General features: G+C 37.4%; 1 protein-coding gene across 4 annotated transcripts in view; it reads left to right on the top strand.

The window, feature by feature from the left end:
- Positions 1–13659, top strand: part of CERT1 (ceramide transporter 1) — a 160145-nt gene that overhangs the window by 96373 nt on the left and 50113 nt on the right. For all 4 annotated transcript variants that reach the window (XM_064273233.1, XM_064273231.1, XM_064273224.1 and 1 more), the window contains 3 exons: positions 4284–4391; positions 5094–5232; positions 13404–13487. In XM_064273233.1, the coding sequence (XP_064129303.1) occupies positions 4284–4391; positions 5094–5232; positions 13404–13487 (331 nt within the window). The remainder of the gene's footprint in view (positions 1–4283; positions 4392–5093; positions 5233–13403; positions 13488–13659) is intronic.

Genomic DNA, 13659 nt, shown 5'->3' with positions numbered 1-13659 from the left:
ACCTTCTCCCAGAGCCGACAGAGAGAGAAAGCATTCCCCTTGAGCCAGGACCCCAAATTTGGACTTCTAGCCTCCTAGACTGTGAGAGAATAAACTTCTCTTTGTAAAAGCCATCCACTTGTGGTATTTCTGTTATAGCAGCACAAGATAAATAAGACAGTATCTGAGATGAGTGACTTCTGAAGTAAATTGGGTTTTTAGCCTATTACAGGTAGATTTTTCCTATTTTTATGCAGTCTTCTATAAATCTAACCAAAAACTTTACCAAAGCATACATCAACCACGATATAGAAAAGCTACACTTAAAAGAGAGAGGAAGAGGAAACTAGAGCCATTTTGGGTAAAGAACCTAGCACACAACCTTTGCTGCAGGACTTTTAATAAATCTCTTTATCTGATATGAAGTCTTATTTTTTATGAACTGTATGATTGCTGTAATTAGAATTCCTTTTTGATGTTATTCTGTAATACAGAAACCAGTTTGCTTTTTCATTTAGCAAGTTTATTGAGGTATAATTTACATCCTCAGAATGTACCCATTAGCTTTCAGACTGACTTATTGGAAGAAAAGGCTGTTGATCTGTTTCCAAAAATTAGCCAGTGAAAACCCTGTGGATCATAGAATACTGTCAGAGACCTACTCACTTACTTTGGATGAGACATCAGGAGGGACAAATCACTAGAGAAGGACATCATGTTTGATAAAGTGAAAGACAAGCGAAGGCAAGGGAACCTCAATGAGATGGATTAACATAATAGCTGCAACAGTAGCCTCAAACATGCTAATGATTGTGAAAATGGTGTAGGACCAGGTAGCATTTTTCTGTTATATATAGGGTTTGTCATGAGTCAGAACCAAGCAACAACAACATTATCACAGTGCTGAATTTAACTATATACCAACATACAGGACTCTAGTAATCTTCCTTTTGTGATTACTTACAGACTGGCAAAATTGAGAACTTTATTTGTGCAATGAACTGTTTAGGTGGCTGCAGAAATAAAAAAGCTATAATCTGCTTACAGAAGATCCAAGACCAGTAGTAATTACAAAATGTAAACTATTACAATTGAATGATGAATGCTATAACTGTGATAACGTTAAAAATGGTTGGAAATACAGGGAAAAAAAGGCAGCCTGATATAAGAGAAGACTTCGTGAAGCCAGTGATGTTTTGCTATGCCAGGATAAGTGATTAATCATATAATGCAGTAGTCCTAAAAGTTTTCCTATTATTAAACACTCTTCTACTTTTTAGCCCACTAGCCTTTTTGAATAAGACAGTCATATGGCCTGTTATGCCAGGAATGGCAAATTGAAGAGGAACATCATTGCATTCATTGTCAAAAAGAACATTTCAAGATCTATTCTGAAGTACAACGCTGTCAGTAATAGGATAATATCCATAGACCTATAAGGAAGACCAGTTGATATGACTGTTATTCAAACTTACGCACCAGCTACTAATGCCAAAGATGAAGAAATGAAATTTTTTTACCAACTTCTGTAGTCCGAAGTTGATCAAACATGCAGTCAAGATGCATTGGTATTACTGGTGATTGGAATGCGAAAGTTGAAAACAAAGAAGAAGGATTGTTAGTTGGAAAATATGGCCTGGTAAGAGAAACAACACCAGAGATCACGTGATAGAGTTTGGCAAGACCAACGACTTCTTCATTGCTAATACCTTTTTTCAGCAACATAAATGCCTACTATACATGTGGACCTCACCAGATAGAATACACAGGAGTCAGGTCAACTACATCTATGGAAAAAGATGATAGAAAAGCATAAAATCATCAGTCAGAACAAGCCAAGGGGCTGACTGCAAAACAGACCATCAATTGCTCATATACAAGTTCACGTTGAAGCTGAAGAAAATTAAAACAAGTCCATGAGAGCCAAAATATGACCTTGAGTGTATCCTACCCGAATTTGAAGATCATTTCAAGAATAGATTTGACACATTGAACTCTAATGACCTGACAAGTTGTGGAATGACATCATACATGCGGAAAGCAAAGAGTCATTAAAAAGGCAGGAAAGATAGAGAAGATCAAAATGGATGTCAGAAGAGACTCTGAAACTTGCTCTTGAACATAGAGTAGCTAAAGTGAATGGAAGAAATGATGAAGTGAAAGAGCCGAACAGAGGATTTGAAAGGGTAGCTTGAGAAGACAAAGTATTATAATGAAATGTGCGAAGATCTGGAGTTAGAAAATGAAGAGGGAAGAACATGCTTGACATTTCTCAAGCAGAAAGAACTGAAGAAAAAAATTCAAGCCTCGAGTTGCAGTACTGAAGGATTCTATGGATAAAATATTGAATGACACAGGAAGCATCAAAAGAAATTGGAAGGAATACACAGTCACTATACCAAAAAGAATTGGTTGACATTCAGCCATTTCAGGAGGTAGCATATAATCAAGAACCAATGGTATTGAAGGAAGAAGTCCAAGATGCACCAAAGGGAATGGTGAAAAACAAGGCTCCAGGAATTGACGGAATACCAGTTGAGATGTTTCAACAAATGGATGCAATGCTGGAAGCATGCGCTCATCTATGCCAAGAAATTTGGAAGACAGCTACCTGGTCAGTCCACTAGAAGAGATCCATATTTGTGCCCATTTCAAAGAAAGGTGATCCAACAGAATCCTGAAATTATTCTGAATATAGTTAAAAAACAGTTGCAGCAGTACATCGATAGGGAACTGCCAGAAATTCAAGCAGGGTTCAGATGAGGATGTGGAATGAGGGATACCATTGCTGATGTCAGGTGGATCTTGGCTGAAAGCAGAGGATACCCCAAAAAAATGTTTACCTGTGTTTTATTAACGATGCAAAGGCTTTCGACTCTGTGGATTATAACAAATTATGGGTAATATTGCAAAGAATGGGAATTCCAGAACACTAAATTGTACTCATGGGGAACCTGTACATAGACCAAGAGACAGTCATTCAAACAGGACAAGGGGGTACCATGTGGTTTAAAATCAGGAATAGTGTGCATCAGGGTTGTATCTTTTCACCATACTTATTCAGTCTGAATGCTGAGCAAATAATCTGAAAGCTGAACTATATGAAGAAGAAAGCAAAATCAGGATTGGAGGAAGACTCATTAACAATCTGCAATACACAGATGACATAACCTTGCTTGCAGAAAGCAAAGGAGACTTGAAACACTGATGAAGATCAAAGACTACAGCCTTCATTATGGATTACACCTTAATATAACATAGAGAAAAAAATTCTCAACTGGACCAATAAGCGACATGATAAATGGAGAAAAGATTGAAGTTGTAAAGGATTTCATTTTACTTGGATCCAGAATCAGTGCCCATGGAAGCAACAGTCAGGAAATTAGACAACATATTACATTGGGCAAATTTGCTGCAAAAGATCTCTTAAAAGTGTTAAAAAGCAAAGATGTCACCCTGAGGACTAAGATGCGCCTGACCTAAGCCATGGTATTTTCAGTCGCCTTTTATGTATGTGGAACCCTGGTTGTTAAGAACTCAGCTGTTAACCAAAAGGTCGGCAGTTTGAATCCACCAGCTGCCCTTTGGACACTGTGTAGGGCAGTTCTGTTCTGTCCTACGGGGTCACTGTGAGTCAGAATTGACTTGATGGCAATAGGTTTGGTTTTGGTTTTCATATGCATACGAAAGCTGGTCAATGAATAAGGAAGACTGAACAATTGATGCATTTGAATTATGCTGTTGGTGAAAAATATTGTATATACCGTGGACCACCAGGATAACCAACAAATCTGTCTTGGAAGAAGTACAGCCAGAGTGCTGCTTAGAAGTGAGGATGGCAAGACTTTGTTTCATGTACTTTGCAGTGTAGTCAGAGGGGATCAGTCCCTGGAGAAGAACATTATGCTTGGTAAAGTGAAGGGTCAGTGAAAGAGAGGAAGACCTTCAACGAGATGGATTGACAAAGTGGCTGCCACAATGGATTCAAACATAGCAAAGATTGTGAGGGTAGCATAGAATCGAGCACTCTTTTGTTCTGTTGTAAGCAAGGTTGCTATGAGTCAGAAATGACTCAGTGGCACCTAACAACAACAGCCCGGTATGTCACAGATTTCAGTAGATTTCTAATTTAAATTGCGATTAGAAACTGAAAGACATTGTTTAAGCCATTGAATTGCTTATATGTTTTGAGTGAACCAAATTGCTAATTATTTATTTAATAATCTGTTAATATACAGGAAAGCTTTTGTTTTCTTTTAAGTATTTTTTATAAATTTTTTCATGGTAATTTACTTTCTTTTTAGACTGAATCTGGATATGGCTCTGAATCCAGCCTGCGCCGACATGGCTCAATGGTGTCACTGGTGTCCGGAGCAAGTGGCTATTCTGCAACATCTACGTCTTCATTCAAGGTTTGTGATTATGAATTAGTATCGGATGTTGCAAACAGATCTTATTTGATAGTGTTTTTGAAATAAATTTTCTCTAGTGTAATTTATTTGAAGCTCTTATAGTGGTTTTTTATTTAAGGAGTAAAATCAACTTACACAACTATAAGATGCACAGTGTCAAAGATTTGATTTCATTCATTAATTAAAAATTAGATGTAAGGAAAAAAACTGGTTTAAAGAAGAATTTGAAGAACAGAAAATAGATAATCAGGAATGCTGAAATGAGTTTGTTAATGTATGCAAAACTGGTCAATATTCACAGGATAATAATCAATGCTTCTCCACTGAACAGAGTTCACTTGTATCCGTAGGACAAGAATCACTTATATTACTCTCAATTTCTATTTCTTACAGAGCTGTAGAATAGCTCAGATGCAATGAAAGGCAAAAACTTTTGGATCAGATAATATGCTCCCTTAGGGGTCATTCACCACTTTTTTAAAGAGTGCTAGTAGTATTTTTCCTGGCAATGTCAATTTGAAAATACTGTTACGTAAGCAAATTGTCATGGTTGTTACTTTGTTTCCTTCAAGCTTATTACCAAGCCATTACATAGTCAATTTCAAGTCTATTCTCAGTAATACTATGTTGAACTTGACATGAGCTCTCCCTAACTCATACCCTCAACTTCCTCTCCCCACCTCCGTATTTTTTCTTTTGCAGAAAGGCCACAGTTTACGTGAGAAATTGGCTGAAATGGAAACTTTTAGAGACATCCTATGTAGACAAGTTGATACTCTACAGAAGTACTTTGATGCCTGTGCAGATGCTGTCTCCAAGGATGAACTTCAAAGGGATAAAGGTTAATTAGGCTATTACCACTATTTTTACTTGGAGAATGAATGGATGTAAAGCTTCTTGATCTTAAAGGGTAATGTCTTTAAGTGATAAAGGTAATTTTTATAGTCACATTTGCTGCCAGCCCCATGTATAACAGATTTCACTGTCCATATAACTTGTGTACTTTAATAACACATCCTAATTCATTTCTGATCATTCAGTCTGATCAGTTCCATTCAGGAATTTTTAAATGATGTTCTTTATTCCATTAAAAATACATGGTGAATATACCCTAGAGAAATAAGAGCCTTCACACAAACAGATACATGCACACCCATGTTTATTGCAGCTCTGTTTACAATAGCAAAAAGCTGGAAGCAACCAAGGTGTCCATCAATGGATGAATGGTTAAATAAATTGTGGTATATTCACACAATGGAATACTACACATCGATAAAGAACAGTGACGAATCTCTGAAACATTTCATAACATGGAGGAACCTGGAAGGCATTATGCTGAGCAAAATTCGTCAGAGGCAAAAGGACAAATATTGTATAAGACCACTATTATAAGATCTTGAGAAATAGTATAAACTGAGAAGAACACATACTTTTGTGGTTACGAGGAGGGGAGGGAGAGAGGGTGGGAGAGGGTTTTTTACTGATTAATTAGTAGATAAGAACTGCTTTAGGTGAAGGGAAGGACAATACTCAATACATGGAAGGTCAGCTCAACTGGACTGGACTGGACCAAAAGCAAAGAAGTTTCCGGGATAAACTGAATACTTCAAAGGTCAGCGGAGCAAGGGCGGGGGTTTGGGGACTATGGTTTAAGGGGACTTCTAAGTCAATGGGCAAAATAATTCTATTATGAAAACATTCTGCATCTCACTTTGAAATGTGGCATCTGGGGTCTTAAATGCTAACAAGCGGCCATCTAAGATGCATCAATTGGTCTCAACCCACCTGGATCAAAGGAGAATGAAGAACACCAAGGTCACACGATAACTATGAGCCCAAGAGACAGAAAGGGCCACATGAACTAGAGACTTACATCATCCTGAGACCAGAAGAACTAGATGGTGCCCGGCTACAACCGATGACTGCCCTGACAGGGAGCACAACAGAGAACCCCTGAGGGAGCAGGAGATCAGTGGGATGCAGACCCCAAATTCTCATAAAAAGACCATACTTAATGGTCTGACTGAGACTAGAGGAATCCCGGCGGTCATGGTCCCCAAACCTTCTGTTGGCCCAGGACAGGAACCATTCCCGAAGACAACTCATCAGACATGAAAGGGACTGGACAGTGGGTAGGAGAGAGATGCTGATGAAGAGTGAACTAATACCAGGTGGACACTTGAGACTGTGTTGGCATCTCCTGTCTGGAGGGGGGATGGGAGGATAGAGAGAGTTGGAAGCTGGCAAAATTGTCACGAAAGGAGAGATTGGAAGGGCTGACTCATTACGGGGAGAGCAAGTGGGAGAATGGAGTAAGGTGTATATAAACTTATATGTGACAGTCTGACTTGATTTGTAAACATTCACTTGAAGCTCAATAAAAGTTAATAAAGAAAAAAAAAACATGGTATCTGTTATCTTGGTAATGGGGTATTTCCCATTATGTCTAGTAAATTTACCCCATGATGAGTCTTAGAAACAAGCATATGTTTGTGTTAAATCCTCATATCTAGAATCATTGATGAGGTGATCTCTCTCTCTCTCTTTCTTTCTACCCTCCTCCTTCTCTCGCACCCTCTGGCTTTTTTCTCATAAAAGAGATCTATGATGTAAAAAAAAAATTTTTTTTTTTTTGTAGCTGCGTATCAATTAAAATATAATTTTTAATACTTTTTTTAAAGAAAGATATGATCTTTAGTTAACTTTTAACGGGAGGTGACATTTGAAGTTACTTTCCCTTTGTTACTGCTGAAGATACTACTGATGTTGGCAATAACATCTTTTCTTCAATTTTCCTCTTAATTTTCCGTGAAGGCAAAGATGAACTACTCACAGCATTAAGTATTACTAAATGGCACTAAGTTCATTCCCAGTAAAACTAAGTTAGTTGACGTATTTTCATTTTTGTCTTACTAAGTGTGTTTGATCTGAGCCCACATACTTTTTGTCTTCTTTGTTTCCTTTTTTTAAATAACATTTTATCTCTTTTATTAACTTCTAATCTCTAATTATTTTATTATTTTAGTGGTTGCTTTAGAGTTTATAGTATGTATAGTTGATTTCACAGTCTACCTTTAGTAGTAGTATACCACTTCATATATAGTATAAGAACCTTATACTATAAGGTTCTCCATTATAAGACCTCTACCATAGATTCTCTCCACTACTGAGACAAGATCTTGTTGAGTTCTGTAGTCGCTATGAGTCAAATCGACTTGACGACAAAGGGTTTGGTTTTTTAGGTTTTTAACCAATTCTCTGTGAACTGAGTTTTCTAGTCTGTGTATTGGGAACAGGTACTTTTCCTGGCCCCATGTAAGTTTTGGGTACTATTTTCTAGAATTCTTTCCCTGGCCTGAGGTAGTTTCCTCATGTGCATGTGCTGATCTATATTATACTGAATACTCAAGGGAGATCCTCTGCTCATCTCCAGAGTTCTCTCTCTATGCAGCTCTTTCCTCTCCAATATTCTGCCCTGTGAACTCTAGCTGCCTATGTCTTTCTGGACTCTCAGCACCATCTCCGTAACTTATGGAATCTACTGGCCTTTTCCTAGGTTCCTTCTCTTCAGTTGGTAGCTTAGAAACTCTCACAAGGCAGTTTCCAAGCTTACCTTGTTTCTCAGTTCTCAGGGATCACTGTCCTTTGTTGCCTGATATCCAGTGTCTTGAAAACCATTGTTTCATATATTTTGCCCAGTTTTTTAGTTTCATGCTAGAGGGTAAATTCAGTCCCTGGGTTACTCCATCTTAGCCAAAAGTGGAAGTCCAAATTCCTTTTAAAGTACTTAATTTTGTCTAGATTAAGTAGCCTTGAAGTTCTTTATATTTGATATGCTTCAAGTTTTGGGTTCTTTAATGTTTGATGTTTATTTCTTTAAAAATAAAGGCAGTTGAATTTCTGGTTCTCTATTATACAGAGAGACTCAATGGCAGCAGGTTTGGTTTTTGGTTTTTTTTATCAGACAAAAAAGTGTATATCCTTTGTATCACATTCAACATTACATATCAGTTTTCTTTTACTTGTAAGTGGCCCTTTAAGCAAAAACAGTAACATACAGAATTGGATTCCTTGTTTATCTTTAAGTGATCCACACCAATAGTGTATAGTATTTTAAGGACAAAAGTGTTGGTGGAAGGAGTAGAAGTTGGGGTAGTGACAACCAGATTGTGTAGAATTGAAAAATAAGTCTAAATATTAATCTGAATCCTTTGTTACACATTCGAATTAATAGCGATAATGGTAGACTAATTTCTCTACAAATGCCATTTTAGAGATACTGATATTTTTAAGAATATATGACGGGTAAAGGTGAAATTAGGATGTGGACCATAGTCTCCTACTTTGGGTATAGATCAGGGTTGATGGCCTGCATCTGTGGATCTCTATGCACTTTTATCATGTTATCCAACTAAGTCTATGACCTAAAGAATTCTAAGAGTCAGTGTTCTGTGTGTCGTTGAAATGGCAACACTAACTTCTTATTTTAGTATTTTCATGTAAAATATTTTATTAGAATTGCTATTAAGGCAGCCTTACTGCACCCCTCATCACTGCCATACACACTTGAGTAAGATTTAATTAGCCCTTTAGTAAGATTTAAATAACCCTGTGGGGAACAAAGGCATTACTTCTGACCCAAACATACTGTTTGATTTTTAAAACAAGGCTTATATACCACATTAAGAGTAAAGGTTCTTCTAATCTTGTTCTTTCATTCATTGGTAGCTTGATGACTTGAAGCAAATTAACGTTTCTCAGCTTCTGTTTCCTTAACTGTAAAATAGGTGTTATATCCAGTGCATAAATGATTGTGAGAATTAAATGAGAATATGTATACCTTAGCACTGTGTTAACAGCAAAAACTTAATAAATAATAGCTGCTCTTATTAAAAGAGCTCTTATTAATGTGGTTAAGTTAGTGTTGAAGGGATGAGGGAAGCAGGAATTGGCAAGATCCAAAGGTGGGATTTAGCATAACAGATTTCAGAGTTGGTAAAGAGCCTCAATTTGATTGGGGTAGAGAATTTGTGTTAGGACAGTAGTTTCAAATCACATCAAACATTCCTAGAAGTTCCTCAGAGGTGCCTCAAGGATAGAGAGGGGAGTGCTTTTTTAGAAAGGAGAGGAAAAAGAGCACTCTTCTAGCCAAAGCAACTCTTATTTTCATCAGTTTTATATTTTGTGTATTAGACTAAAAATTTACGAACAATTGAAAATTCCTATTAGGTACTACTAAGCTATTTGATGGAGAATATTGAACATAAGAACAGTTGGAATTTAATCTAAAAGCTAATTTTCACTTTGGTAATTTGAAAAATAACATTTAAGTAAGTTGAAATTAATTCTTTTGGAAGATTAATCATTACAGATGATTGTAACTTACACTGGAATGATGAGAGACTAAGTAAAACATTGTCATAATCTAACCATCAGAATGTGAGACTCTGGATCAAGCATCAAGAATAGAGAAGAGATTCACTAGAGGAAAATCACCATGATTACTTTTTAAAGTGTTTTATAGTGTTTACCATGTACAGTAAAGAGCCTTGGTCACACAATAGTTAAGAACTCAGCTGCTAACCAAAAGATTGGTGGTTCAAACCCACCAACCTCTCCTTGGGAGAAAGATGTGGCAATCTGAAAACCCTATGGGGCAGTTCTTCTCTGTCCTGTAGGGTCGCTATGAGTCAAAATTGACTTGACAGCACACAACAACAACCATGTACTATGTTAAATACTTTGCATGAATTATTTTATATAAAAAAAATAGGTACTAATATTAAACCCTTTTTACAGAAGAGAAAACTATACTTAACTGTAAGTATGAGGGGTTGCACAACTGATATGGAGCCACTTCTAGATATATTGAGTTTTAGTAGTAGACATTTCTTTGGAGAAATTCTATGGAAGATATGAGCCTAGTGCTAGTATAAGAAGTCAAATGAAAATACATTAGCATAAAAAAAATAATTGAAGTCATAAGAGTAGATAAACTCCCATGGGGTAGAAGGACAAATATCCAAGGAAGGAGACTTGAAGGATGCCTTTAAGGAAAGTGAAATTTCATTTTTAAAACAAATGTAAAATAGAGATATGGTTGGAAAGGTGAGAGATCCACCAAGAGCGTTCTGTCTTGCAAGCAGAAATTTCACTGGAAACATGAGCAGTGTCGATAGAACACAGAGATCAAGAGGCTAAGGAAAAGATGAGGTTGAGCCATACAAAGAACCAATAGATTTCATTAGAAGGTAATTAACCTTTTGTGTGTATGTTGGGGAGACAGGGTGGATGGTGATAAGAGGGGGTAGTTTGAGAGGAAGATTTAATTTACCAGTTGAGAAATATTTAGATGGTGAAAATATGGATGCCTTGCTGGTTATTGGAATCAGCTGGGAGAGCTTTAAAAAAGAAAAAATCAGTACATTATACCCTTATGCTGGTCTTCCTGGACCAGAATATTAGAGGGGTCGGAGGGAGATACAGTCTCAGATTCTAGTCTTTAAGTTTCTAGATGACTGTAGATAATCTAGTAGAAATAGGAACTAGGGTTTTAAACAAGCCTTCTAACAATAGAAGGAATTACCATCAGAAAAGGAAAAAAAACTGTTGCCATCAAGTCATTCCGACTCATATAGGACAGAGTAGAACTGCCTCATAGAGTTTCCAAGGAGCAGCTGGTAGATTTGAACTGCCCACCTCTTGATTAGCAGCCACACACTTAACCACTGTGCCACCAGGGCCCCAGAAAAGGAAAAGCAGATACTATATAGAAGGCTTTGAGTTTTCCAAGAAAATGCATCCCAGCCATGAAAGCAGTATTACACAAGATCCCCCCTTAGTGGTGATTAATTTTTTTAATGCATATTCTCTTAACTTCTTTTTTTTACAAAGAACAAATGAAAAAAATTTTAGTGAGATGACCAAAAAACCCACCGCCATCCAGTCGATTCCGACTCACAGCAGCCCCATAGGATTTCCTAGGCTGTAAATCTCTACAGAAGCAGAGAGCTACATCTTTCTCCCTTGGAGCCCTTGGTGGTTTTGAACCAGGAGTGTTCATTTGTTGAGACTTATTTAGTGACACTCAGAGTTGAAGGTATGGGGTAAACATAGATGGATGATCCAGGAAGGTGTAGTTTGTAGACTTAGTCGGAGGATATAAAGTTGAGAATGTGTGTTACAGTTGATGAAGAAGAAAACATAGGAGTAGCTAGCCATAGTGTTGATTGGTTAGCTCCTCCTGTGTTTTCTTCATCATGTGACACTCTCAACTTTATAACCTCCAGCTAACCCTGGTAAGGCAACAGTTAAGCACTCAGCTGCTAACTGAAAGATTGACAGTTTGAACCCACCCAGTGGCTCCACAGGAGAAGGACCTGACAGTTTGATTCCATAAAGATTACAGCCTCGAAAATCCTATGGGGCAGTTCTACTCTGTCACATGCAGTCAGCTATGAGTCGAAAAGAGACTCAGCGGCACACAATGATAATAACCATAGAGTTAAGGGTAAGGAAGTGAATCTTTTGTACTAAAACAGGTACTAATGAAGTGAGTGAAGTGCAAGAATTTCAGTGCAATTAAGAAGAGATTAATCAGGCTAGTATTATGTCAAGGTCAGGACCTTGTCTGATGATGAATACTAATTTCGAAAAGGAGTAGTGCATTGTGTTTATGGATTTCATAAAATTGAGTATTTGCAAATGATTTGTGAGGAGTTGAAGGTCCACAGATTCTGGAAAAGTGATTAATCTTGGAACTAAGGTGTTGTCTGCAGAGACTTCAGCATGAATTTGAAGTCTGTAGAAGTGATGGGAGTAGAAAAGAAAAATGTCAACTGAGTATTGATGTTAGCCTGGCAGAAAGGAATGCAAGGGGTTAGTAGATAATAACAGTTCATTATTTGAAAAAGTTGCTAGAAACAAAACAAAATTTTCAAGTGATGGGGGAAAAAAATGAAGTAGTTCAGTGATTAGGAACTGGCAGTACAAAATAAAGGTATTTTCAGTGGTGATTCCTACCCTTCAGTCAAGGGCGAGAGGGAGCTAAAGAAGATGAGGTGTTTCTTGTGGAGCCACATTACTTACTCATCAGGTTGAGATATACAAGCGAGAAGTAAGACAAGTTTAGAATGAAACCCACAAGCAGCTCTGCAGGGAAAAGATGTGACAGCCTGCTTCTGTAAAGATTACAGCCTTGGAAACACTATGGGGCGATTCTACTTTGTCTCGTGTGTGTGTGTGTGCGTGTGTGTGTGTGTGTGTTTAAAACCTGTTGCCGTAAGGTCAATTCTGACTCATAGCAACCCTATGAGGACGGAGTAGAACCAACCCATAGGAGTGCCTGGTGGATTCGAACTGCCAACCTTTTGTAATTGGGGAAATTGAAAGAGATGTCCAGGCACATATACACTGGGGTGAATGCAAATTGCTGTAACACCTGCAACTCATTATAGTTCTGTGTATCTGGAAAAACCAGTTGCTGTTGAGTTGATTCTGAATCATGGCGACCCCAGGCTCGTCAGAGTAGAACTGTGCTCTGTAGGGTTTTCAGTAGCTGATTTTTTGGAAGTAGATCACCAGGCCTTTCAGTTAGCACCATCCACATACTCAAGAAATGTTAGATTTGAGAACTCTCAGAGACAGACTCTGGGTATCCTCGGCATGCTGTTTTATAATCCCAACTCAGACCTTCTGGGACTTTTATAGAGTTACGAAATGGCTCAAAGCTAAGTTAGAAGAAACAGGAAGACTAAAGGGCAACCTAATTCATAATGTACTAGCCATCTATACACAAATGAGAATGAATACAATTTTGACATAATATATGGTATTAAAGATGTCCCACAGCGTATTTATCGGACAAACCTTGATAACCGCTGAAAATACAAAAATTATTAAGATTTTGCACTCATAGAATTCAGAGAATATTGGCCCAGTTGAAAGTAAGAATAAACTGGTTAATTTTATGTTCTTTTATCCTAATATTCTTAAACAATGTATTTTATTTAGTGGTAGAAGATGATGAAGATGACTTTCCAACAACACGCTCAGATGGAGATTTCTTGCATAACACCAATGGCAATAAGGAAAAGTGTAAGTAATACATTTTTCCTCCAGTTGGATAAAACACATTCTGTATCAAAAAATAATTACCTAGTTGAGTAATTTTTAAAAGCAGTGGAACTGCTGGAATTTATGTGAAATTTCTCCTGAGAAAGGCACATTCTGAGGTTAAATAGTATTAATGGCTGCTCGCTCTCTAACA

This window comes from Loxodonta africana, chromosome 2 (assembly GCF_030014295.1).
Source record: "Loxodonta africana isolate mLoxAfr1 chromosome 2, mLoxAfr1.hap2, whole genome shotgun sequence".
In the NCBI taxonomy this organism is placed as follows: Eukaryota; Metazoa; Chordata; class Mammalia; order Proboscidea; family Elephantidae; genus Loxodonta; species Loxodonta africana.
The sequence above is the reverse complement of the archived record's forward strand: the minus strand, read 5'-3'. Positions and strand labels throughout refer to the sequence as shown.